General features: G+C 36.9%; 2 protein-coding genes and 1 long non-coding RNA gene across 10 annotated transcripts; 2 read left to right on the forward strand and 1 right to left on the reverse strand.

Moving 5' to 3' along the window:
* Positions 1-335: 335 nt before the first annotated feature.
* LOC123515828 (endoplasmic reticulum-Golgi intermediate compartment protein 3-like) lies at positions 336-11571 on the forward strand. The gene is given in 12 exon segments (XM_045274705.1): positions 336-476; positions 1284-1426; positions 2005-2114; positions 2875-3033; positions 3665-3784; positions 4469-4583; positions 7762-7848; positions 7850-7925; positions 8700-8757; positions 9286-9521; positions 9610-9701; positions 9851-11571. Coding segments are annotated over 10 exon segments (1173 nt in total). The 5' UTR covers positions 336-476; positions 1284-1426; positions 2005-2020; the 3' UTR covers positions 9987-11571.
* Positions 11572-11951: 380 nt separating this feature from the next.
* On the reverse strand, positions 11952-16785 carry LOC123515829 (45 kDa calcium-binding protein-like). Of its 4 annotated transcripts, none has more exons than XM_045274709.1 (9): positions 16655-16782; positions 16421-16522; positions 15369-15568; positions 14907-15066; positions 14559-14698; positions 14145-14258; positions 13798-13947; positions 13204-13367; positions 11952-12408 (listed from the first exon to the last, which is right to left on the reverse strand). In XM_045274709.1, exons 3-9 carry the CDS (start codon positions 15532-15534, stop codon positions 12232-12234), a joined length of 1071 nt encoding a protein of 356 aa, XP_045130644.1. In that variant the 5' UTR covers positions 15535-15568; positions 16421-16522; positions 16655-16782; the 3' UTR covers positions 11952-12231. The 4 variants fall into 4 exon arrangements, with proteins under 4 accessions (XP_045130644.1, XP_045130643.1, XP_045130642.1 ...); XM_045274708.1 differs by having other exon boundaries at positions 16374-16522; XM_045274707.1 differs by having other exon boundaries at positions 16337-16522.
* Positions 14305-26810, forward strand: LOC123515832. 5 transcript variants are annotated; one of them, XR_006677999.1, is made up of 6 exons: positions 14305-14320; positions 16730-16807; positions 17078-17423; positions 21326-21526; positions 25900-26030; positions 26236-26810. It is a non-coding gene; the product is annotated as an uncharacterized LOC123515832 (long non-coding RNA). The 5 variants fall into 5 exon arrangements; XR_006677998.1 differs by having other exon boundaries at positions 14306-14320; positions 16730-17423; XR_006677997.1 differs by lacking the exon at positions 14305-14320 and having other exon boundaries at positions 16727-16807.
* The last annotated feature ends 639 nt before the right edge of the window (positions 26811-27449 follow it).

Here is a 27449-nt window from a genome sequence, read left to right on the forward strand (position 1 = left end):
TTCCACTCACTGATAGTGTTAAGCCACTTACTGCCTTTCCCACTCACAAAGGACTAATGGAATTTTGCCGGCTCCCATTTGGTTTAGTTACAGCTTGTGCCACTTGCATCAGATTAATGGGGATTGTTTTAGCAGGACTAACCGGAGTATCGTTCTACTTCGATAATATTTTCATCTATGGAACAACCTGGACAGAACACATCGCTGCCCTCAAGTCCGTACTTTGGCGTCTTCGAGAACACGGCCTCACTGCTCGAGTATCGAAGTGTCGATTCGGGTTTGGATCTATCTAGTATCTGGGCTTCATTGTGGACGGTAAGACGCTTCGTCCTCAAAATGATAAAGTCTCTGCCATTTCTTCCTGCAGTCCTCCAAGTACCAAAAAGCTACTAAGCCCGTGTGTGAAGTGGATGGGCGTGGTACCAGCGCTAGAGCAGCTACCTCTCCAAGTGGCGACCAACGTCCATATAGTTCAAGTGTGTAGGAGAAGGAGTGTTCTTTCATTAAAGTGGTGCTTTGTTATTGTGTCTTGTGTCTTCTCCACTCTCTGCAGCTCTGGTAGAGAAGGCCACATCCCTGGTTTTTAGTGGAAGAAGGCCGTGTTTATTACCATCTCTGAGTTACCTGCCTCAAGTTTCCACAACAATGTTCTAGAAAAAAAAAATGCGATATGATTCGATAGAAGTCATTTTATAATCGGCAAATAATGAATTTTGTGTCTAGACAAATTTATTTATTTAGTTTTTATTTAATTATGAATGACGGTCGCGGGTCCCACTCTCAGTTCGGCAGGCTTAGCTCTTCTGATGTCTTCTTTATATATATATATATATATATATATATATATATATATATATATATATATATATATATATATATATATATATATGATAATTTTGAGTGTCTTAAGTAGTTTTGATATCTGTGTAGATATCTATTTGGTCTGTTTTGTGGTGTGGGGTGGTTTTGGTGTATAATGGGTGTTTATAGTAAGTTTTGGATGTCTTTTTTTTATGTATTTTGGGGTGTTGTATGGTGTTTTGATTTTGTTTGGAGTTCATTTTGAGTATATTAAATAGGTTCCCTAGGTATCTGAATGTGCGAGAGCTGTGTTCTGGATGTGTTTCGGTGTTTGTGTGGATCCTCGGAGTGTGTTATTACATACATACATCAATATATGCATAAATACATGCATGCTTAATATTATCAATTATAAGAAACAAAAATAAAAATGAGATCGATAAGGGAAACAGTAGGCAACTTTTGTCAAGATTTGTTTACAGTGGGAGGCGAGCCACGGGAGTGACGTGTGAGTGGTTGCGTGCCGACTGCCGAGTGGCTTATTTACTAGTGGTGGTGCAAGAGTCAGCTGTGCCTGGGGGCGATAATTGGATGCCTTACTTCAATTTGACTGGACATTACACAGGTGAGCAGAAGCCAGTGTGCATGTAGACAGCCATTGGTGCATTCCTTGTTACTTCATGTCAGACTGACACCTTTCTCCATATTTATTTACTATGTGTCACGGGTAACACCGCAGTGGTATGAGGACCAGGGTATGCACATAGTGATTGCACAGGTGACATTGGTGCTGGACTGTACGCCGGTGTATGCTGCGTGCAGGTCAGAATTACCTGCACTAACACTGCCTTTGGTTGTAACCAGTCTTAGGTTAGCCTGGAAATATGGTGCACTGGCAGTTTTTTTTTTTTTTCATAGCTGTAGTTTGTTTTTCTTTGAAATTTCATATCTTCTAGCTGATTGTGTTTTGGTTGTCTCAACTCTTTATATGTTCCAGATTTTTTTTTCCTGATAGCTATATACCTTCCTGTTTTGAGGTCTGCAAGGCTCCCAAATCTTATTTTGCTCATGGTGGTCATTATAAATTATAAAGCAGGCTACTTTGTGTCCTTGGAATGTCTTTATGTGGTGTAAATATTTTAGATGTCAGTGTAGTGTGAAAGTTTGAGTTTGATATGTAACATTACATTTGTTCTGATTCAGGTGACAACCAGACAAGATGATGAGATCAGTGTCAGAGAAGCTACGGAAATGGGATGCCTACCCCAAGACTCTGGAGGACTTTCAAGTCAAGACTTTCTCAGGAGGAGCAGGTGAGCTTTATTTTTTCATTGTGGCAGAGAAAGACATGTGTGTTACTTGTTCTACTACTGGTGGGGTTAATATTTGATGTTGGGTGAGATATACAAAAGAAAATGGCATTATAGTTTTGACTGTACATTAATGTGTGTAAAATGTTTAGGAACATGATAGAAATATTCATTGAGTATTCTAGGCTCACACAGTGTGGGTCCATGTGGCTGGCATGATGTTTTGTACACTGAAAAAATTTAATTGAGTGATAGGCACTAGGCACTTATTACACTCACTATGAGCGGGTCACAGAGTGGAGGTGAGAGAACTCGTGCATGTACACTTTATGCAGAATGCTCATAAAAGATACTGTGTGCATGTCACAGGCTATGTCAGAGGGGAAGGGAGGTGGTACACTGTGGAAGAGAATTCATGCTTAGTGTAAACTCTGCTCTTTTTTCAAACTCAATCACTAATAGTACATGTAATGTGACATACATTTGCACAATGTGTAATTAATGCAGTGAGAACATGTGCCCTGTGTGAGCTCAGTGTAGTACATGGATTGAAAAAAAATACTCTGAATTGATAGGAACTTCTTTTCTTTGATAATTTTTATTACTTTAGTTCCCAGAATTTTTCTAAGTACGATTCCTGTTACTGAAAAAATTTCTTTACTTAGTTTTTTGGTTTGAATATATGTATTTGCATATTTTGACCCATCATTAAAGGGTGTATTAAGTGTACATTACAACTCTACCTTTTCTTTTTTATCAACAGTGACACTGGTGACGTTAGTGATCATGGGAATGCTTTTTATGTATGAGCTACATGATTACCTGACCCCCAAACTTGCAGAAGATCTCTTTGTTGACACTACAAGAGGAAGCAAGCTCAGGATCAATCTGGATGTTGTCTTTCCCAGTATCCCATGTAATAGTATGTATGCAGAATCAAATGTTTCTAGTTTTTTAATGTTTTGTCATTAGAAGACAAAAATATCAATTGTGCATTAATTGAGGAATTGTAAGGATTTGTGCATTAATTGAGGAAAGTACCAATCTCAGGAAGTTCTTGGTGTTTTGTCATTAGAAGACAAAAATATCAATTGGGGCTTTGCAAAACTATTATATATTTGTGCATTAATTGAGGAAGGTACCAATCTCAGGAAGTTCTTGGAAATAGCATGGTATCTGAAATGTTTGACAGGGTAGATTTTATAGTAATTTGTCATAGCTCTGTCTATTTCTGTGTTTATAAATTTAAGAAAATTTTAAAGAATCATTGCTCTGCTGTTAGTGTATGTGGAATCATATAAATCAAAGATATGTAAGAAGCACCTTTCTGTTTTTCCATATACAGCCTGATTTTAGAAATTGGCTAAGATCAATCTTTTCTACCATCTCTCATCTGACATCTGCCAGGTTGTTGTCTTGCATCAGTAGTTATGCAGATAAACTGATGCTTTGAATATTATGAAATTAGAAAGATGACTCCACAAAAATTTTAAATCATATTCACTTGAATTTGAAGGAAAATTATATGTAGTGATAGTTTGATTTCTTTGTAGTGCTGAGCTTGGATGCCATGGATCTTAGTGGAGAACAGCATATCAACATTCATCATAACATATACAAACGCAAGCTTGATTTAGAGGGAAGACCAATAGATGACCCAGAAAGACAGGAACGTAAGTAACAGAGTGTGGCTGCTTTCATATTACATCTATGTACTATTAGCTTATTTATTCTTATTTATCTTTTTAAAAGGGCTTCCAGTTACAGTGGTACCTGAGGATTCAAACTTAATTGGTTCTTTTGTGCTGTTTGAATAAGGGAAGGAGTCAGAAGTGATCTTTGGAGTTCTTGTAGAAATATTAGAATTCAGTGAGTATTTTCAGAATTTGCTCAATGGACAAAACTTTGTTGAACAGCTACATTTTTCTTTCATTCATTGTGTGCAGCATTGGCATACTTTTCAGTTGCATTTCTGTATTTTCTTCACTGTTTTAGAATGTATATTATTATTAGTTCAAGTGTGTTTATATTACAGATTTTCAGTTGTCTATGATGTTTTGTGAAAATGTGATATTTTGCTTTGATATGATAATTATTCCTATGTCCTTTTCTTCCCTTTCTGTTTTACTTTCCTTCTGTGTAATACGAATGTGTGAAGTTAGTATCTTTTTTCTTTCCTCGTCTTATTTATTTTTTTTTATATGACATTATTTGCCCTTCCATTTTCTCCCCTTTCGGTCATCTTTCCCTCAGTCAGCATAGTGTTGTAAATATATAAAAGAAAGTGATAGTGGTAGTAGCTAATTATTTGAAACAATTAATAACAAGTCAGTACTACTGAGTGTATATATTTACAGATATTGGTCATGGAACAAAGGAGTCTGAAGGAGCAGGTGGCCAAAGTAACAAGACTGAGCTTTCTGAACCTCCTAAGTGTGGCAGCTGTTATGGAGCGGCTACGAGAGAGGACCAGTAAGATTTTATTATGGGATCGATGAGAATTTTCTCATTTTCTTTTCTCTTGAAGTCATGATGGTCTAAATGAGAGTGTGTGTGTGTGTGTGTGTGTGTGTGTGTGTGTGTGTGTGTGTGTGTGTATTCACCCCAGTTGTAATTCTACAGGGCCTGGGTATCATACTCGTGTGGCTCCGTCTCCATATCTACACACATCCAACCTTCCTTTAAAACTATGCACACGCCTCGCTGACACCACCTCCTCACTCAAACTATTCCACACCTCCACACATCTTTGTGGGAAACTATATTTCTTCACATCCTTCAAGCATATTCCCTTGGCTATCTTTTTACTATGCGATCTCATAGTTCTATTTAAATTTTCCTCTCTCAACATAATTTGCTCATTATCCACTTCATCCAGTCCGTTCAACAGTTTATAAACCTGTATTAAATCTCCTCTTTCTCTTCTTTGTTCCAAGGTAAGCAAATTCATTTCTTTTAATCTCTCCTCATAGGTCATTTCTGCCAATTCCGGAACCATTTTTGTTGCCATTCTCTGCAATCTCTCCAACTTCCTTATATGCTTCTTTTTATAAGGGGACCAAACCACCCCAGCATATTCCAATCTTGGTCTAATTACTGTACTAATTAATTTCTTCATCATATCTTTATCCATATAATGAAAGGCTAATCCAATATTTCTAATCAGATTATATGTTTCTCCAAACATCTTGTCAAACTGCCCATGGTCTTGTATTATCACTCCCAAATCCTTTTCCTTTTCCACCTTTTTCAACACTACTCCTTCACCCATCTTATATGACCCTCTTGGCTGTCTTCCACTCTTCCCCATCTCCATCACATGACTTGCTTAGATTAAATTCCATCTCCCACCTCTTGCTCCACTCCCAAATCCTATCCAGATCTGCCTGTAAAATTTCACAATCTTCACTCTTCAGACACCTACACAACTTTGCATCATCCGCAAACAAATTAATATAACTGTTTACTCCCTCTGGCATATCATTAATATAGACAAGGAAAAGTATTGGTGCCAGCACTGATCCTTGTGGGACTCCACTCTGCACCACCAACCAGTCCGACTTTGCATCCCTTATTACCGTTCTCATCTCCCTCCATCTCAAGTAGTTTTCCATCCACTTTAACACTTTTCCCTTCAGTCCTCCATAAATCTCTAATTTCCATAGCAGTCTCGTGTGGTACCTTGTCAAAAGCTTTTTTTTAAATCCAAATATACACAGTCCATCCATCCCTCTCTCTCTTGTATCTTGTCAACCACTCTTGAATAAAAGCTCAGTAGATTTGTTACACATGACCTCCCTTTCCTAAAGCCAAATTGATGATCCGATAATAACTTATGATCCTCCAGGAACCGTATCCAATATTTCTTTATCACCCTCTCACAAATCTTACCGACAACACTTGTTAAAGACACAGGTCTATAGTTAAGAGGCTCTTCCTTACTGCCTCCCTTATAAATGGGCACCACTTCAGCTCTTTTCCACTCTACTGGTACTTCCCTGTTTCTAATGAGCACCTTATAATATCATATAATGGATCAATCAATTCTTCTCTACATTCCTTCAATAATTTTCCTGAAACTTCATCTGGTCCCATCGCTTTATCATCTTTAAGTTCCTCCAACATTTTATATAACTCCTTTTAGGTATCTTAATGTCATCCATGTGCACATTTCCTTGTACATTCTGAGGCTTTACAAACATTGTTTCTTTAGTAAATACTTGTTGAAACCTATTATTTAGCAATTCCTATATTCTTAGGGTCATCTACTATCCCTTGCTCTCCTTTTAATCTTTCAATGGACTCTCTCTTTTAAGTTTACCATTTATGAACCTGTAAAACAATTTTGGATGTTCCTTACTCTTGTCTACAATATCTTTTTCAAATTTTCTTTCTTCCTCCTTCCTTACCCTCACATACTCATTTCTCGCCACTCTATAATTCTCCTTATTTAGTATATTCCTGCTCTTTTTCCATCTTTTCCAAGCCACATCTCTCTTTTCTTTAGCCTTAACACAAGTTGCATTAAACCAATCCTTTCTTCCTTCCTCTCTCGGTTTATACTTTGGTACAAATTTCATAACTCCTTCTTTATAATATTTCATAAAAATCTCATATTTTTTTTTGCACTTCTCTGATTTGTAACATCTCCTCCCAATCTAATGTTCTGAAATAATTTTTCAAACTTTCTGTGTCCATCTTTCTATAATTCAATCTACCACTCCTGTATGTCTCATCTTTCCTTCACTGTGTTATTGCCATCTGCATTTCTATAACCACATGATCACTCTTCCCCAATGGACATTTGTATTGTATATCCCCACATAGGGACACTTCTCGTGTTAACACCAAATCCAGTCTAGCTGGTTCATCATCTCTATATCTAGTATTTTCTTTCACCCTCTGTTCCATCATATTTTCCATCATTAGATTAAGGAATCTCTCTCCCCATGCTTCCTCTCCAACACCACTTACTAGATTTTCCCAATCCACCTCCTTACAATTAAAATCTCCTACTAGTATCACCTTTCCTTTTCCAGTTAATACACTTTCCAAACTCTGTAAATTATCCTTGATCATATTGTCGTATTCCCTTAATGTCCAAGAATTTGTTTTAGGAGGTACGTAGGTCACCATGATTATTAATTCTTTTCCATCACTTTTTAACCTTATGCTTATCACTTCTGCGTTGTGTGTGTGTGTGTGTGTGTGTGTGTGTGTGCGTGCTTTCCTAATCATTTTTTTATATATCTACACTGTATATGATTTTTTTTATACAAAATTGTGTAGTGTTGGAGTTAGTGAGCTGCTGAGCAAATGGTTACCCCCTGAAGAGGTGTAAACGTCACACAAATGGCTGCAGGTCACAAAATTTTCCAGATACTATTTACAGTTTGTGCCTTATTAGAATGATAATCTAGAGCTGTCTTTTCTATCCAGTGATGATTTACCTACAATTTAATACTCATTAGATCTATCATATCATTATAAGAATTTTAAAAAAGTAGACATAATGGGAAGTGCTTTCATAAACAACTTTACATACTACACTTTTATATTACTTTGTTTTAGTATTTCACATTCCTTTATTTTTAGTGTGACACCTTAAAAATTGATTGATTTGAAATTGTTTATAAATTTCTTTCCTTAGATGCTGTAACACTTGTGAGGAGGTGAAGGATGCGTACCGCACTAAAGGCTGGGCTTTGCAATCTCTGAAAGAAATTGAGCAGTGTGTGAGAGGGCCAACTGGTAGAAACTACTGAGCTACCCAAGGAAGGCTGCCAAATCTATGGGTACCTAGAAGTAAATAGGGTAAGACGCATCTGATAGTGTTTAGCTCAAAACGTGTTTTATGTATTTTTGTCAAGAAACTGTCATCTGGTATTGAGCTTACCAAAATAAATAGTTAGGATGATAATTTACATTTTGAAAATGAATAATGATACCCAGACCATTAAATTTTTTCTTTAGTGTGAATTACTGGCTTCCATGTAACTTGTAGTGGGAAATGGGATAACCACAAAACAAATAGAATTGAAGCTACTGATCGTAAAATGTTGGAAGTGCTTCAGAATTTTTGATACTTGACTTTTGCCAATTATCATGAAAGTCAGGATGCTGAATCTATTTGTAATTAGACATAGGTTAAATGATTGCTCTGAATCATATATAAAAAAAGGGGGAACCTTGTTAGCTAGTGACAAGCTTGCCTGTGTACTACAGTTTTAATTTACCTGCATGAAGGGAAATGTATTGCAGGAGAGGGCTGCTTACTGCTCATACATTCTTCTGCCTGAAAAAGAAATATTAATATACAGCTTAGATATAAATATTATGAAATAAGCTATCGATATATTTGTATATTACCAACAGTTGATCACATGAGTTTTCCCAAATAAAGCCCCCCCCCCCTGCAGTACACACACACACACACACACACACACATTCATCATTTAGGCAAATTGAATTAGTGATTTGATTGCTGTTCATGAACCGTGATTGTTATATTTAGGATTGATAATGATGTCACTATATTCACCATTTCACATGCTTTATATTTTAGAATGTATTTTTTATTGTTTCCAGGTTGGTGGCAACTTCCATCTGGCTCCAGGAAAATCATTCCAACATAATCACCTTCACAGTCAGTGAATATGGATTGTTTTGTGTTGAGTTTAGACTTTTTTGAGAGCTAAACTCTTGAACTCCCTTCCTGCTTCTGTATTTCCATCTTCCTTTGACTTGATTTCTTTTAAGAGAGGTGTTGAGACGTTTGTCCCTGATTTGTGGCTAACTCCTATGCCTTTTTTTTTCCATATTTTGTTGCCTTTAGTGTTTAGCCAGCTGTCCCGCTGGCATAAAGAAACTGTCAAAGTAATGCTATATTAACATGAAATTGGCTGCAAGAAAGAAAACATTTTGTTACCTCTTAGTAGAACAAGAATTCATAGTAATTCATTAAGAAACAAGTAAAAGTTAAATCATATTAGGACATGTTGGAAAAGTATATGTTTTAGAATTTAGATCCCCATATTTATTTATTTACTTTTTTTTTCTATTCTTTTTATTTTTTTTACCATCTTAAATTTGTGCCAAATCCTGAAGTCATTATAATAGTGTGCTTTGTAAATGTGATGAAAAAAAAAAAAAAAAAAAGCTTGATTGATTTCAGTTCATGACGTCCAGCAGTTCAAGACAGCAGACTTTGACCTTTCCCATCGAATTCGTCACCTGAGTTTTGGCGCCAAAATACCTGGCAAGACAAACCCCATTGACGGCACAGAGTACAAGACAGAAAAGGGACCAAAGAGCATCAACTACTATTTGAAGATTGTACCTACGACCTATGAGAGAATTGATGGTTCAACTCTTGCCACCAACCAGTTTTCTGTCACACAACATCAAAAGGTTATATATTTATTTCATTTAACTGTTCATTGATATTAGGTATGTGTTTTGCCATTACATTTCGTTACATTTACATTCTTTAATTCAGAATCTTCAGGGAGGTCTGGATGGAGGTTTGCCAGGTGTGTTCTTCTCCTACGAACTCTCTCCGATGATGGTGAAGTACACTGAGCAGCACAAGTAAGTTCCTCACTAAGATATGCTTTTGTATGTATAGAATACATACCAACACTGAATTACCAACTGAGATTATTTGCCCATTTAACGAGATTTTGGAACTAGCTCTATACGGAACTTTTTTTTACATATTTTATTTGTGCATTTTGCAGATCTCTGGGCCACTTCCTAACAGGCCTTTGTGCCATTGTTGGAGGTGTGTTCAATGTGGCAGGATTCATCTACAACTTTGTAGGGTTTGCCCACCAAAGACTTCAGCAGAAAATTGAAATTGGAAAGACTACTTAGGATAAGACATGTTATGTGAGTTGATATGGTTGTATGTGTGTGAATGAGAATTTTATAACTGTTCTGTTAGTATACATGGGCTTCAGACTGAGCAAACTGATTTTGTATCATGACTTATAGAACCTTGGTTGCTAGACGTCTCTTTTTTAACAAATCAGTTGCTGAACAAAATTTTGAGCTCAAAATGGCATCAGTAGTTGTGCCATAAAATTCATTTGGCAAACAATCCACAGGAAATAGATCCCCTGCAGCACATATCCTCTATCAAACGTTTTTGTGTGCCTTTTAGTTGGAATAAACAAAGGATTGTCATTGCCATAGTAACAGCATCTAACAGACAGCAAGATGTCATATGCTGATCTTCCTGGAGATGTTTATCATGCACTTCTAGCTGTCGTGGAATAAGGTGCCTCTGTGCTGTGATCAGTTGTGATGAGAAGAAAGTGGCTGAAACAAAGATCTCGTGGAATCTTGTTTTTCCTGAGACTTGCCATACCAACAAAGCATCTTGGAAATAATACTGCTGCTCAACCCCACATGAATAAAAACAGAAAATAAGACAACTTTATTACAAAAGTTGAACACTAGAAAATTGATTTCCAAGATGCTTTGTTGGTATGCCAAGTCTTGGGAATCTCAAGATTCTGAAATTTTTTTGGGCCACCATATTTGTCATCACAGCTGATCACAACATGAGGCACTTCACCTTTTCCAGGACAGCTAGTGGTGCATGATAAATATTGTTGAAGATCAGCGTATGCCATCTTGCTGTGAATTAATTAAATGCTATTATTATGACAATGACAATCCTATATTTATTCCAGCGGCAAGATGCGCAAAAGCATTTGATGGAAGATACATGCTACAGGGTGTGTGCCAAGCCGCTCTCTCAAATGCAGTCCTGGGGTTTGTGAATGGCCTTCAGAGATGGATTAAGTTAAAAAACAGGTTCCAAGACACACACACACACACACACACACACACACACGAGAGAGTCCCAGGGGGCTATTATTCAGTCCATTTCAACACGGAACATTTTGCTTCATACCTTTCATGTTACTCAGATTTCTGAACCATATTTTACATTTTTTAATAAATGGACAAGCCATAACATATGTGGAACAAATAAGTTAGTCAGAGTAAGTGTCTCTGGCAAAAATCTTATTGCTCTGATTTGAAAGGTGTTGGACACAGTTCTGTAAGTGTCTTGAGAGAGGATGCGTCTTCTTTCCAATCTGTCCCACTGCTGTTATCACTGTGCTATTTTGCTTCAGTGCATCGTGGAAACACTTAAGTAACTGATCTGAAGATGGAATACACTGAATATTTGTTACAATCAAACCTCCATTAGGACATTCATAGAAACAGTCCAACACCTTCATCTGCTTAGTGTATGATATTGTCAGTCAAATTATTATCATAAAATAATGATTATTTCAACACCATACTTTTGTAACTTTTGGTAGTGTTTATTCATTATAAGAGTAATCATACAATCTTTTTATTTTTTTTTTATTTTTCAAGTGTTTTTACTTGCAGAAAGTAAAAAAGAAAATTTAAGCAGCATACATTATCACAACCTTGAGATTTGAGTTTGCTCTAACCATCCTCTGCCTAAACTAGAATATATGTTTGTGTGTTTGTGTATTCATTCATTGTCACCTGGTCTTCCAGCCAGCCTTCCCCAATACCAAGCAAGCTCAGAGCTCATAGACCAATCTTCAGGTAAGATTGAGTCCACATCACACTCCACATACCAGGAAAGCAAAGCCACAGCCCCTTGAATTACATTCCTTACCTACTTGCTGCTAGGTAAACAGGGACTACACATGAAGAGGCTCGCCCATTTGTCTCACTGCACCTGGGACTTGAACCCAGGATTTCTCAGTTGTGAGCAGTGTGTGCTAACCAATACTGTGTGTGTGTGTGTGTGTGTGTGTGTGTGTGTGTGTGTGTGTGTGTGTGTGTGTGTGTGTGTGAGAGAGAGAGAGAGAGAGAGAGAGAGAGAGAGAGAGAGAGAGAGAGAGAGAGAGAGCTTACTCTCCTTAATGATATCACAAAACATTAGATACAAACATTCTTCAAACAAAAATACAGGTAACACATATACCTCCATCACATTAGAAGTTGTACAATCAGAGAAGCTTTAATATAAATATTTCATAGAAATAAATTTGTTCTCCATTGCACTTATAAATTATGTTGTGCATGATTCTACAATAGTTTAACAAACAAACAATTCAGATCAGAATTCATCATGAAAACTTTTGGCAGCATCAACCATCTTGCTTGCCATGAAGAGTTCTCTCTGTCCCAGAACCTCCAGCAGGGTGAGTACACCATCTTGGTCAGTATCTGCTGAAGTCATCAAGTTTAATGCTTCTTTCTCGGCATGATGGGTATTGCGAGGATCAATGAAACGCTGTCAAAAGGAAAGTAATAAAAATTAATTTCTTTTAGATCTTATATTTTCTACTCACCTGAATACTGCCACCAAATGGTACTTCAATTTAAAATCTGTTGTAGAGAAATACATCTAGTTCAATAAACCGTCAACCCAATTTTCCAGGTATAATTTGCTAAACAAAACTCATTCACATTGATATGAATCACTTTTCCAGAATCCAAAAACTGACAGCACTATTATGTTAATCATAAATATTCAATGCATTTTGTTTTGATCTTTTATCTAGGGATAGATCCACATGGTCAAAGTGTCCGTCAGACAAACACTGTTACCATACCTTAAGTAAGGTGAAGAAGAAGGATGTCATAAGCACAGAAAGGAGGGAAGTTAATATGGTAACAAACAGTGGCATCAGATGAAGTTGTATACCATGGTTTCTACTCTGTTCAAGCAAAGACTGGCAGACAATGTTTGAAGCTGAGGTCCGCTGGCTATTTAAGTCAGTGTTAGTGTGGACTTAGGGGTGCAAACTGAGCCCAGTCATGATTCTAGTCACACATACTTTGCTGCTTAGTCCCCCCTGCCACCTACATATGAATTTTTTTTTTGTATGCCCATCAAGCATTTTTTTTACTCTACTAGTGTAAAATTAAGTTTTCAAAAATGAAAATGTGCAGTTAGCAACAAATTAATTTTGTATCGGGAATAGAAAGCAACAAATTAATTTTGTATCAGGAAAAGAATTACCAAATAACTACTTTATTTCTAGATATGGAGCAATTACACAAAAATATAATAAATAGTACATACCAATAACTCTTTTCTATCAAGCAAGCCATTTTTGTCTTCATCTGCAATTTTAAAATCTTTCAAGCGTTCTTCTTTATAGCGTTCAGGAGTAATACCATCTGGCACATCATTTATCTCAGGATCTGCAAATTCTTCACTTGTTAATTGGCCATCTCCATCAATATCTGCAATATAAATTATCATCACTATTATATTAAGCCAGTCAAACTGTGGCTAAAACTTGAAAAAAAAAGACAAGAGAAATTATTTCTTTTGCATGATGTTTAGAAATTAGTAAACTTAACTAATGTCAGTCTCAAAATTATCTTTTTAATTCTGTCATTAAAAGAAAATACATTTATATCAGTAACTTCCTTATTAATCATCCAGATGATTTAATTTAAGTGTAACACTGCACCTGTGAATCCCCATCACCACTTGCAGAATTGAAATACTAATAGAAAATAGTGAACAAGTCACTTTGGAAGAATACAAGAAATAGAAAGAAAGAAGAAAAAAGCAATATGGTGAAAGATATGGAGAAACCTACTCTCACTTTTGAGAAAGATCAGTCACTATAAAAATGTTGATGAACATTATTATTCTGTATCTTACCTAATTTGGCAATGGTTTCCTCAACAATATTCAAAATGGTTGCATGTGAAGACTCTGGATGCCTAAATGCCAAAAATTCATCAAGGGTTAACTGATCTGGGTCACTTCTGGCCGCTTCAGACCAAGCAGCCTTGTCTCTCATGATGGCTTCTGTCAAAAGTAAGAAAGTAAAATATATGTTTTTGATTTTTCTTTATTTTAGGTATGAATAACACCTAAGAAAATCAATCCATTAATTCAGTATGCTGCCACAAAATTACTAAAGAATATTGCATTGCCAATAATGATTATTATAGATACATATTTACTAAACAAGCATTGAACCAATCAATAGAAGAAAAACTTACCCTTTATTTCTCTTGGCAATCCTTTGTGATTATGTTCATGATTCTTAATAAACTCATCATCATACCCGTGTTGCTTGAGGAAGTACGCATGAAACTCTTCCCAGGACACCACCCCTGAGGAACATCCAACATTACCAACCTTGACTAAATGGCATTAAATAATAAGACAATATCAGGTATGCTGACCTACTGCTTTATTATTATTTTTCCTATTATTATTATTTAGTTATGTTGTTCCTCAAGTTACTGTTATGTAATTATCTATTTTATAAACTGGTTCAAATCCTTGCCTTGATTTCATAATGTTAATTTTTTTCTCTCTTTCATTGCATTAGTAAATCTACTTACTTCAAAACCAAATAAGGACATAATGACAATATTTTGATTACAAGGTGTTTTTGATTATGCACTTACCATTTCTTGGATCCAGATCAATTGCTGTAAAGGTAAAAATATTATCTCGGAGTGCAAGTGTCAGATGTTCTTTAGTTTTTTTAGCAATCCATGATGATAATTCACTCAACTCTAACACTTCATTTGCATTGCTGTCAGCTCTGAAAGAAAATGGGTAAATTATCTTTACTCCTATTTTAATTAATGTGTTACCATTATAATTAATTAAATTCCACTCAGCAATTCAAAGTCAAATCTTTGCTGTATGAAACGACAGTTTGCAGTCCTCATAAGCTAAATAGCTTCTCACCTCATATGGTCTGACAGAGGGATTTAATTTTATAGTATATAAGAATGGTTTTTACAAACTTCTTAAATGTTTTCGTCAGTAGTGTAATCTGTTCCGCAGTTTCTGCTCCAGAGCCAGGGTGTTTCAGGGCAGCTTTAGCATATTTCTCAACCATTTCTTTGACAGCTGAGTGGGCCTTTTCTAAAACACCCTCATCTGACATGTCATAGTGTGAGTGAACTGAAAAAGTGATAAAATAGCATAATTACAATCTGACTGAAATGTTATTTGCTAAAGGAAGGATGCAAGTCTTTTTTTTGCAGGCAAAATGTTTATCCCTGTAGGAAAAATTGGAAAAATGCTTCTAAAAAAAACTAAATATGTAGCAGACCAGAAATAAATATGAAAACACTGAGAACCTAGTTACCAGTATTTAGCTTATAATTTAGAGATATAGTTTGGCAGTATCACTAAATTCTTAAACTGCCAACATTTATGTACATTATATGTATGTATGTATTTTAAAACATTCTTTAACTTACATGTCCGTGACCTTAGAGGAATATGAAATAAGTGGACAAATGCCATCAGGAGTACATAGCCCAGTGCAAGGGCTACCCACAGTCTCAGCCGCAAGTGCAGCCTCATGTTGCTATGCCCCCTCAGTAGTTTCTTTAAGAGCACCCTTATTAATATTAATGGTGACATTCTTCACCACCTTTGTGCAAAATCTCAGTAGCATCTGGAAATAAATAGTTGTACATTACAAAATATCACAATAATATAACACAGAAAAAGAACTTCAAAATTTGTCTGAAAGGGTCCAACAACACAACATTGAAACAATTAACACAATATCCTAATGACAGTCAACCACTGATAGATCATTGTGTGATTTACACTTTTGGGTTAATGTTTACTACTAGTCCTTGTCAGTAACTATTGACACGAGTGCATGTTGTGTCAGTATGCTCGCTGTAGCTACATTATGTTTAAGATATTTTTTTCATGCGGCTTGCTATTAATGATTCAAAGTGATGCTTTTAAAAATCAATACACTGTGGTAGAAACAGTTAGATTAGATTAGATATGATTTATTTAAGTTTACTTAGTGGCAGAAACTGAAATAATCATGAAAAGAAAAAATGTATAGTTATTTATTAATAGAACCAAGCTCTTATTCATCAGTGGGAACACAAAAATGGTCCTTTTTTGATACTTGAATAGAGACGATACTGTTGAAGAAAATAACCCTAACCTAACCTAACCTTGTGAGATTTGACCACCTTACAAAATTTCTTATATTGTAGAAACTTATACAATACAAAACAAAAACTTAAGCAATGCAAGTTTCTCAGTATCTATAAAAGTGATAAAAATAAAGTCAAATATGCAGAGCATTATGCGTAGTCCTCTTCTGAAATACCAAAAAAATATGCAAGATTAAAATAATTATATATAAATGGGTAAGATACTGATATTATGTAAAAACTTGACTAGTCCACTCAACCTATGAGACAGCTCTATTTAGTGAAACAATGTCATACTGTCATCCTCATCCAACCCTGGACAGCTCCTTATGGGGTCCACTCACTACACCAGTACAACTCTTGTTCCATTAAGCTGTTGGTACCCCGTTTGGAAACCACTTTTTTGTATCTGGATGTGTCATTACTCAGGTTGGCACCCGCTGTTACTGGTAATATAGGAAAAAGGAAACTATAGCCATTCACGTACACGTCTATGCTCAAAATTGAATGTTATGTCCACGTAAACACTTCATCCTCCACAATAGCATAGAAATATATGGGTATGGAATCACTCTTACCGATGACGTGTGTTCTCTTGGTTTGGTAAAAGAATTCATGATGGCTGGAAAGCTGATAACTTTCTCTTTCTCCAGACCAATCAGCGAGGGGCATGCTGGAGGCGTCACCGCATCAGCTGGCCGCCTCACACCTGTCACCCGCGTGTGTTTACAGTGAGGCAGGGTTTACACGGGGATGCTTTAGACTAATCTCCACTGTATCGATAGGCTAGATTATCTAGCGTGTGTGTGTCTGTTTTTGGTTTATTTTATTCAGGTTATGATGGAATAGGATCAATTATATCAAATTACCTTACACTCACATGACAAACTACCAACATTTTTGATTGACTTTTTACTTCTCAAACTCCCAATATTTTTTCGGTTCACCCCTCCATATTCCATTTCGTCCATATGACCAAGAAAACGGCATTTCTCTCACAGGAAAGGAGAACACATACATGATCAACGAGTGTTTGCTCCACCAGCCAGTCAGCATTGCCCTTCCACCTCGGCTAGTCGGCAGGAATGAGGTCAGCAGCAGTTCTATGGCGCTTGACCTGTCCCTGCTGCAGCTCCTCGAAGTGTCTCTTTTTCACTGGCCGCCGGTTGGTGAATCACAGGTCAACGCACGACTCGCTCTGTGACCTGTGTCAGTGTGGATGGCCTGGAGAAGAGATGGTTTACAGTGGCGAGGTTAGGGGGCAGTGTGTCACTATTGTTGTCTCGTCGAGCGAGTGACAGCGGCGAGAGATGAGAGCGGACGCCAAACTGCCGAGGATGACCTTGGGTAAGATTTTATTATTTTTTTCTAAGTTTGAACATGACTTTGTGTGAGGTTCTGGGTAGTGTTGCGGAGGGTGTAGCTACCGCGGACATGGCCAGAGAGGGCTGGAGGGTTTCTGAAAATAATGGAAATGAGATAAGTAGGGTGGAAAATCTCATGATAGCTGACTAGGTGTAGTACATTTGGTAAATTTAATATTTCACCATACTTTCACTTCAGGATGAAACTACTGTATTCTGAATGGATCTGCACGTCATTTTCGTCGCAAATCTGTTCTTATTATTTTCCTATTCCTCTCTCCCCTAAGCAATTAAGTCCTCTTGGGTAAATCTATAGAACAGCAACTCCTTACATATTCTTTTCTATTACCCCCCTTCCCCCCAACAAGCTTGGGGGCACGTGGGGAATCGGGTTTTTTTGAGGGGGGAGAGCCAAAGAGGCGAGATATGGCGATCTAAAAAAATCTAAGGACAAAAACCTAACCTAACAGGCCTCCCCAGATCCCCCCTACAACACTAACCTAACCCTAACATAAACCTAACCTAACCGAGGGGGCTGTGCCCCCCCGGATTCCCCTCTGCATCACTAACCTAACCATAACATAAACCTAACCTACCGTATCCTTGCTTTGGGGCAGCTTCCCTCCCCCCACACTGGTTCTCTTATAGCTTCACACAATATGCCCTACCTCTACCGATACCCCTCCTCACAATACCTTAACGAAAGGGTACCCACAAACCCAGGGTGTGAACAACAGACAGTCACTTCCTGTTACCCACAAACCCCAGATATATACAAAAGACAATAGCAATGTTTACTATTTGGACTTAGACTCCGAGTGACGTCTCTAATTTCAGTGAGGCAATGTGACATAACCATATGTGACCCCCAAACAAGACCACAAGGTTCGTGTTCTCCATTAACTACTCATTATTTTGTGTTATTATTGCATGGAGGTCCTATTCTAAAGATTTACGTCCTCTTGTTCCAAAAACACAGACTATCCCCTCAGAAAGTACTGTATTGCAATAAAAAAGAAAAAGGAAAATTGTTACAAAACATATGCTACTAACCTAATCCTAATCTAAACCTACGCTCTATCCTATCTTAACCTACCCTACCCTACCCTACCCTACTGTGCCCTGCCCTGCCCTGTTCTGCCCTGTTTTGCCCTGCCTTACCTTACCTTACCTTACCTTACCTTACCTTACCTTACCTTACCTTACCTTACCCTACCCTACCCAACTATCCCAACACATACTGCCTTGAAACTATGTCATTTGTTGAGTGGTTTAAAGTTACCTACATGTCACCATGATATCCAGGTTCAAGGTGGTTACACCAAAGATGCACTTGGGTGATGATGTGGGCCCTAATATGGATATCATTATAAATTAAATTGTCTGCGCCACTAATGGGTGGAAGCTAACAGTGCTTCCAATACTCTACAAGATATGTACAGGCGCTATAAGCCATAACATTAAAAAAAAAAAAAAACTGTAAAGAGGCTAAGTGGTTTTTCCCCTGAGGGTCAAGGAGACAGAGAAATCCTTTTTCCTTTTATTCTGTTATTTGCAATTAAGTCTATATGGTGTGGTGTGAGAAGTTTGGAAGAGCATGGCTATTCTGAACATCATGTATGGTATAGATGTGACGGCATGGAATGAAAATGAACTAGAGAAGTTAGAAATGGGACAGAATAAAGTAGCTAGAATAGCTCTAAATGTACCAAGGTATGCAGTGATAGAGGAATTAAGGGGAGACATGGGGATGGAGCACCTTCAGAAAAACATATAAAGGCAACAGTGAGGTTCAAAGCTAGGTTAGAGCGAATGAATGATGCAAGAATAGTTTGGAAAGTGTTTCTGTGGAATGTTAGGAATAGGAGGTGGAGAACGAGGTGTGTTAGGATGGTAGTGAAGAGTGTTCTAGAAACTAGTTGGGCATTTCAGCGAGTTGAGGGGAGGCATGTTTAGAGTGACTGGAGCATAATGGTTAGAAATGGAGAGGGCCTAGAATGGGATGTGAGGAAGTGAAATAGATAGACAAAAGGGTGAAGTGTATGGAATTGAGTGAATGGAGGAATAAGATGGAACAGAAGAATACTTTGGGGTGGTATAGAGGAAAAGAGGCCCCAATGTATGAAGAATGGTATGATGGCAGCCTGGGGGATGATCTCTTCCAAGCAAGGGCACAGTGTATGGATGTGAGTGCAAGGAGCTACAGGTGGTCAGAGTCCCACAGCAAAGTGTGGAACATGTGGTGCTGGAATGTGTGAAGTACGCCAGAGACAGCAATGAGATGATGCAAGTGGTGCTGAGAGAATTGGGAAGTCCCAAGGTAGAAAAAACAGGAAGGGAATGGATGCTATGTTTGCTGGGACTGTTACTTAGTTGTTACTTGGGGTGTTTGTTCAAGGCTCCGCTCGGCTGCGAGGCAGCGCTCAGCAGAGTCTCCCTCAAAAAGCAACTAGCATCTATAATTGTCTTTGATTTCCATGCCATTAAAATCATAAACTTCCTTGAACAAATATGTCTTCAATTTCTTTTTGAAGATATCGATCGTGGCACAACCTTTGATATCTCTCGGCAGTTTATTGTAAATCCTTGGTGCACATCTTACAAATGCTCGACATCCCATGTCAAGGTTATATCTTGGCTCATGTAGTCTGTATGGGTCTGCATCGTGTCTCAGCTCCATCGTTTTAGTGTCATGGTGGAATGTTTCCAATAAGTTCCTCAAGTACTCTGGTTTTCCAGACTGTAATACCTGATGAGTCATAACACTAATCTTGTACTCAATTCGTGCTTTAATTGGCAGCCAATGCAGATCTATCAATACAGGTGCTATCTTCTCACGAGGAGAGACGCCTGTAATCAGTCTGGTAGCTCTGTTCATGACAAGCTGTAAGTCTTTTTAAGAGATACTTAGGCAGTCCATAATACAGAGAATTGCAGTAATCCAGTTTGCTTATCACATGATTATGAACCAGCATCTTCGTAGTTTTCTCATCCAAGTATTTTCTGACAAAACCTATATTTTTCAGGTGGTATATTGCCGTCTTAACCACCTGCCGTATTTGGTCTTTCATAGATAAATGACAGTCCAATAATACTTCCAGATCCTTCACTGTATCACGAACAACCAAACTGTTACCATCAATATATAATGTGGACATATCAATCCTCTTTAAGTCCTTATTCTAACCCACTATCAAACATTCAGTCTTGTTTTGATTAAGTTTCAAGTGCTTGGATTCCATCCATCTACCAACATCATCCATAAGTTTTATCTTTCCTTCAACATTATCTACATTGTACAAGGTCATGTGAAACTGTGTGTCATCAGCAAACAGTTTGAAATCAATGTCATGTTTTCTTAGTATGTGTGACAGTTCAATAGTATATATATATATATATATATATATATATATATATATATATATATATATATATATATATATATATATATATATATATATATATATATATATATATATATATATATATATATATATATATATATATATATATATATATATATATATATATATATATATATATATATATATATATATATATATATATATATATATATATATATATATATATATATATATATATATATATATATATATATATATATATATATATATATATATATATATATATATATATATATATATATATATATATATATATATATATATATATATATATATATAGATAGATAGATAGATAGATAGATAGATAGATATATATATATATATATATATATATATATATATATATATATATATATATATATATATATATATATATATATATATATATATATATATATATATAATAAATAAAATTACCTGGTGTATATTTTTGCATTTTTTTTTTTCCCGTCTCCTACAGGAACTGCCGATACCAAGGCCTGCCTCAGGAGAAGTCCTGAGACACCTACAGCATCAAGAAGATCAAGATGTGCTGTCAGCCAGGCAGGCAGCAACCATTGAACCAGCTCCTTTAAAGATGATGTGTGTATCCTTGCCCCATCATGTTTTCCGCCTTTCTCACTATCTCAGCTGTCATGCCGCCCCCTGACTGAACACACAGGTAAAATCTATGTTTGTATACATGACTCTTAATGCTTTCCTTCCCCTTTCCGAATATACCATTTCCTCAGTCTCATGTCTAGCACTCCAGTAAAACTTCTTTTCGTTCTCTGTCTTTCCTTCGTTTTTTTTTCCTTAGCTTCACTTCTCAGTTCTCTCTCTTTTTCCCCTTCCACCTGGTTCATCTCTCTCTCTCTTTATCCAGATATGCTTATATTCTGCCTTTTCAGTCAGCTTTCCAGTCCTAGCTAATATTTCTTCTATCATCCCTACTTGCGATCTCATTTTGACTTTTAGAGGTCTTTTGGTTCCCTCGCTATATTTACACAGTCTATATATTTCTTCTGTTTCTTTATCAAGACTCTATTCTTTATCTTGCACTATGGAGATAATTTCCTTAACCATTTCTTTCTCCTCCCTCACAAATTTCACTGGGTTCTTTTTTTATTCTAGTCCATAAAATAACCATACACTTCTTTTTGTCTACCGTATCTCTCACTAATTCTTCCTTTTCTTTGATCACTTGTATAACTGTGTCCTTAGTTTTCGCCTTTATTTGTTGCCTAACTACCCTTCAGCGAAATTGACTTTTTCTTCTTCTCGTTCCTTTTTCCAAACCTTTTTCTATTCATCCAGTTTCCTTTCGCTCATCTCTTTGCCTGTCTCCAAATTGGAGTCCAGTTTTTCCTGCAGCCCTTGTAATGCAGCTCCATAATTTGTACATTTGCCTTTTAGGGTGCTATTCTCCCTTTTTATTTCCTCTAGAGTTTTTTTTTATTTCATGGTTCATTTTAACAGTACTTTCTAGGTTTAAACATCTCTCTCTCAGTTTTAGATTCTCCGTAATCAGCTGGTCTTGCCTTTCGAACTTGACGCCCACCATCTCCGTCAAGGCTTTAAGTTCCTTATCCATAATGATGATCCTTCTCATATTAACTCTATCCTCCTTAAAGCCCATAAACTCCCTCTCTTTACACCAGTCACCCAGCTGTCCCAATCCTTTGGGTGTTTCTATAATATCATTTCTAGCTCCCTTCAGTCTCGCTCTCAGTCCTTTGTTTACATGTTAGGCAGCACCAATCGCACTGTCCATGGCATCATCCTCCTCCATACTTCTTTCAACCTCAAAATTTAAGCAAATTCAATAACTCTTTGGAGACAGGATCACTAAGCTAACCCCCTGCCCCCCTGTAACATCACCAGGTCTGCTGGGTTCCTCTCCAGAATTGGCAGCGTATCACACTGTAGCTCTGGTCTTGCGTCCACTCACTTCGGCCGACAGTGTGTGTGTGTGTGTGTGTGTGTATTTACCTAGTTGTATTTACCTAGTTGTAGTTTTACAGGGCCTGGGCTTTATGCTCGTGTGGCCCCGTCTCTATATCTACACTTATCCAATCTTACTTTAAAAGTGTGCACACTCGTTGCAGACACTACTTCTTCATCTAAACTGTTCCACATCTCAATACATCTCTGCGGGAAACTATATTTTTTAATATCTCTCAGACATCTTCCTTTTCTCAGCTTTTTACTATGCGATCTTGTGCTTCGGATGTCATATTCTTCTCTCAGGATCAGTTTCTCATTATCCACTTGGTCCATTCCGTTGATCAATTTATAAACTTGTATCAGGTCTCCTCTCTCCCTTTGTTCCAGGGTTGGTAGATCCATAGCCTTTAGTCTCTCCTCATATGTCATCCCTTCAAATTCTGGAACCATTCTTGTAGCCATTTTTTGTAGCCTCTCCAATTTCCTTATGTGTTTCTTTTTATGAGGGGTCCACACTACTCCTGCATATTCCAATCTGGGTCTTATTATAGTACTTATCAATTTCTTCATCATTTCTTTGTCCATGTAGTGAAATGCTACTCCAATATTCCTTAGCAAATTATATGTTTCTCTAAAAATTCTATCAATATGGCTTACTGGTTGATTGTTTTCTTCCATCGTCACTCCTAAGTCCTTTTCCTTTTTGACTTTCTCCAGTTCTACTCCATCTCCCATCTTATAGATTCCCACAGGTCGTCTTTCACTCTTTCCCATTTCCATGACATGGCTTTTGTTCACATTGAATTCCATTTCCCACTTCTTACTCCATTCCCAGATCTTATTTAGGTCTTCTTGCAGTATTTCACAATCCTCCTTTTGCTTTATAACTCTGCACAGTTTCGTATCATCTGCAAACAAATTTATGTAGCTGTTCACTCCTTCTGGCATGTCGTTAATATAAATGAGGAAAAGTATTGGTGCCAATACTGACCCCTGTGGCACTCCGCTTTCTACTGCTCTCCACTTGGACTTCATATCTTTAACTACCGTCCTTATTTCTCTCCCACTCAAATAATTTTCTATCCATCTCAATGTGCTTCCTTTTAAGCCACCCTTCTCCTCTAACTTCCACAGTAATCTTGCATGTGGCACTTTGTCAAACGCCTTTTTTAAATCCAAATAAATGCAGTCAACCCATCCTCTCTCTCTTGTACTCTATCAACTATTCTAGAATAGAAACTCAATAAATTAGTTACACAAGACCGTCCTTTTCTAAAACCAAATTGGCTATTTGATATTAATTTGTTGTCTTCAAGGAACTCGATCCATTGTTTCTTTATTATTCTTTCACACATCTTGCATATTACACTAGTTAGTGATACCGGTCTGTAATTTAAAGGTTCTTCCTTCCTTCTGCTCTTATATATGGGAACCACCTCAGCTCTTTTCCATTCTACTGGCACTGTTCCATTTTCTATTGAGCATTTTATGATGTTGTATATAGGACTTGCTAGTTCTTCCCTACATTCTTTCAGTATTCTGCCTGAGACTTCATCCGGTCCCATTGCCTTCTCTTCATCCAGTTCCTTCATTAACTCTTTTATTTCAAGCTTGGTTACTTTAATCTCTTTCATATAGATTGTCTCTCCATTACCCTGTGGCCTCTCAAATTTGGATTCCTTAGTAAAGACCTCCTGGAATTTTTATTTAATAGTTCTGCCATACTTTTTGGGTCTTTCACCATCCCGTTCTCTCCTTTTAACCTTTCTATTGTTTCTTTTTGCCTAATTTTTCCATTTATGAATCTATAGAACAATTTTGGTTGCTCCTTACATTTTTCGACAATGTCTTTTTTTAAGTTCTTTTCCTCTTCCTTCCTCACCTTAACATATTCATTTCTCACTGCCTTGAAGTTTTCCTTATTTGCTGGATTCCTATTTCTCCTCCACCTTTTCCATGCTCCATCTCTTTTCTCCTTTGCCCTAGCACACCTTGCATTAAACCAATCTTTCTTTCCTTCTTCTTTAGGTCTATATTTTGGGACATATTCCCTGACTCCTGTTTTGTATATTTCCAAAAATAAGTTATATTTGTCTTGCATTGTCTCTGAGTTTTCCATCTCCTCCCAGTCTACGTTTTTAAAATAGTTCTTGAGATTCTCAATATCAGCCTTTCTGTAATTTAATCGGTCTCCTTTGTATGAATCGTCTCTATCTTCCTTTCCTCTTCTATATCTATTTCTAATATTGCATGGTCACTCTTTCCCAATGGGCACTTATATCTTATATCATCATTCATTTGTATACTCCTTGTAAAAACTAGGTCCAATCTCGCCGGCTCGTCGTTTCCTCTGAATCTTGTGCATTACTTTACTCTCTGGTCCATCATATTGTCTATCATTAGGTTCAAGAATCTTTCTCCCAGGCTTCTTCCCCATACCACTTTCATAATTTTTCCAGTCCACTTCTTTACAGTTGAAATCTCCTAGTAATATCACTTTTCTCCTTTCTTTAACGATTCTCATTAGACTCCTTATTGTGTCATCTATCATGTCTTTATATTCTTGATTGGTCCACGAATTTGCTTTTGGTGGCACATATATTACAATGATTGTTATCTCTTTTTTATTAATATGCATCTTAATATACAATACTTCTGCTTTTCCTTCCCCACATTCCATTTCATTTATCACTATCTCTTTCCTTAACATAATCATGACTCCTCCTCCTCCTCCTTTACCCACTCTGTCTCTTCTCCATACATGTATGTGTGTGTGTGTGTGTGTGCTGTGAACCAGTTAATAAAATTTTGTAATGAAGGAAAGATTAAATGACTCAATTGTAAGATGTACAGATTTTTAGTTTTTCTATGAAATTTGTTTTTGTCAAAGATGAATGTGATCAATCTGTGTTATTGATTTTTTTGTGGAGGCATCTCTTTTTGAGGAGGAATGAGTGATGAATGGCTTTCTTGTATTTATTTGTTAGGCATTGATGAGTGCAGTTTGTGAGTGGTGGTGTTTGTATGTGTAAGGAGTGATGAGTGGCTGAGTTGCACATGTTCCCTGGGTGTTAGTGAGTGTAGTGAGAGTTTGCATTTCCCTGACAGGAAGTGCTGCACTGGTAGCGTGGCGTCGAGGGAAGCGCCTCTTTGTATCCCTGCCCAATACTTTATTGAACATATGAAGATGCTCCAGAGTTTCAAGAAGGGAATGACACACACACTTTGCTGTACTCCAAGTAAGGATAATAAATTGTCAAGTAGTAGGTATTTTGACATTGTTCCAAATAGTGTGGCTTTCCTTGGCTGTGTTTTTGATATACCTTCCTGTACCACAAATGTGATTACATGTGAGCAGTTTTGACAATTTCAGATTGATAGATGACATGAAGGTAAGAAATTGCTAAACATGAACTTTTGCTGACTCCTTTCTTTTTGTTGCAGGCTTTTGGAAGTCCAGCGGCACACTGCACACTGCTTTCAAAAACGTGTGTGCAGAGTGCAAGACAAAGAGGGGCAAGGATGGAGAATGCTTCAATATTCACAGCATCATTGGTTCATGCTTTCTTTTTTGTGGAAAGTAGTGCACACAGTTTTAACCGAAGGATTATGTCATCATTCATATTCATAGATTTCATGACTTAACATTGTGTTGACCTTTGTGTAACAAGTCACTTCATTACATGTAAGCATATATTTAGCTACAAGGAGTAACGTTTTATGAAATTTGTAATGTATAAAACTGACTTGTAAGAGATCTTGCATTATGAAGACTTGTTTAGAGGTCTTTGTTTATTAGCATGATCTAGTTGTGTCAGTCTTAACAGTCCAGATTGTACAGACATGAACCATTGTCCATTGCACTTCTTTGAGATGGAATTTCAGTTAACGCTGCAAGATGTGTGTGTGTGTATTTACCTAGTTGTAGTTTTACAGGGCCTGGGTTTTACGCTCGTGTGGCCTCGTCTCCATATCTACACTTATCCAATTTTTCTTTAATAAAACTATGCACACTCATTGCTGACACCACTTCTTCACTCAAACTGTTCCACGTCTCAACACATCTTTGTGGGAAACTATGTTTTTTAACATCTCTCAGACATCTTTCCTTTCTCGGCTTTTTACTATGTGATCTTGTGCTTCGAATGTCATATTCTTCTCTCAGGATCAGTTTCTCATTATCCACTTGGTCCATTCCGTTGATTAATTTATAAACTTGTATCAGATCCCCTCTTTCCCTTCTCTGTTCCAGGGTTGGTAGATCCATAGCCTTTAGTCTCTCCTCATATGTCATTCCCTTCAAATTCTGGAACCATTCTTGTAGCCATTTTTTGTAGTCTCTCCAACTTCTTTATGTGTTTCTTTTTATGAGGGGTCCACACTACTGCATATTCCAATCTGGTTCTTATTATAGTACTTATCAATTTCTTCATCATTTCTTTGTCCATGTAGTGAAATGCTATTCCAATATTCCTTAGCAAATTATATGTCTCTGAAAATTCTATCAATATAGCTTACTGGTTGATTGTTTTCTTCCATTGTCACTCCTAAGTCCTTTTTTACTTTCTCCAGTTCTACTCTGTGTGTGTGTGTGCAGCTTTGTGGGCAAGTGTGTCAGTCATTCCTTGATGTCAGTGTTTTTCATTTAGGCAAAAATG

The sequence above is a fragment of the Portunus trituberculatus genome, chromosome 40 (assembly GCF_017591435.1).
Source record: "Portunus trituberculatus isolate SZX2019 chromosome 40, ASM1759143v1, whole genome shotgun sequence".
In the NCBI taxonomy this organism is placed as follows: Eukaryota; Metazoa; Arthropoda; class Malacostraca; order Decapoda; family Portunidae; genus Portunus; species Portunus trituberculatus.

What these genes read in the sequence shown, in the direction of transcription:
- LOC123515829 (XM_045274706.1), bottom strand. Translation starts at nt 15,534, where the DNA reads ATGTCACCATTAATATTAATAAGGGTGCTCTTAAAGAAACTACTGAGG. An exon ending in TGATCTGGATCCAAGAAATG is followed by an intron (nt 14,259 to 14,558) that starts GTAAGTGCATAA and finishes GATGTTCCTCAG; the next exon opens with GGGTGGTGTCCTGGGAAGAG. An exon ending in ATTGCCAAGAGAAATAAAGG is followed by an intron (nt 13,948 to 14,144) that starts GTAAGTTTTTCT and finishes TACTTTTGACAG; the next exon opens with AAGCCATCATGAGAGACAAG.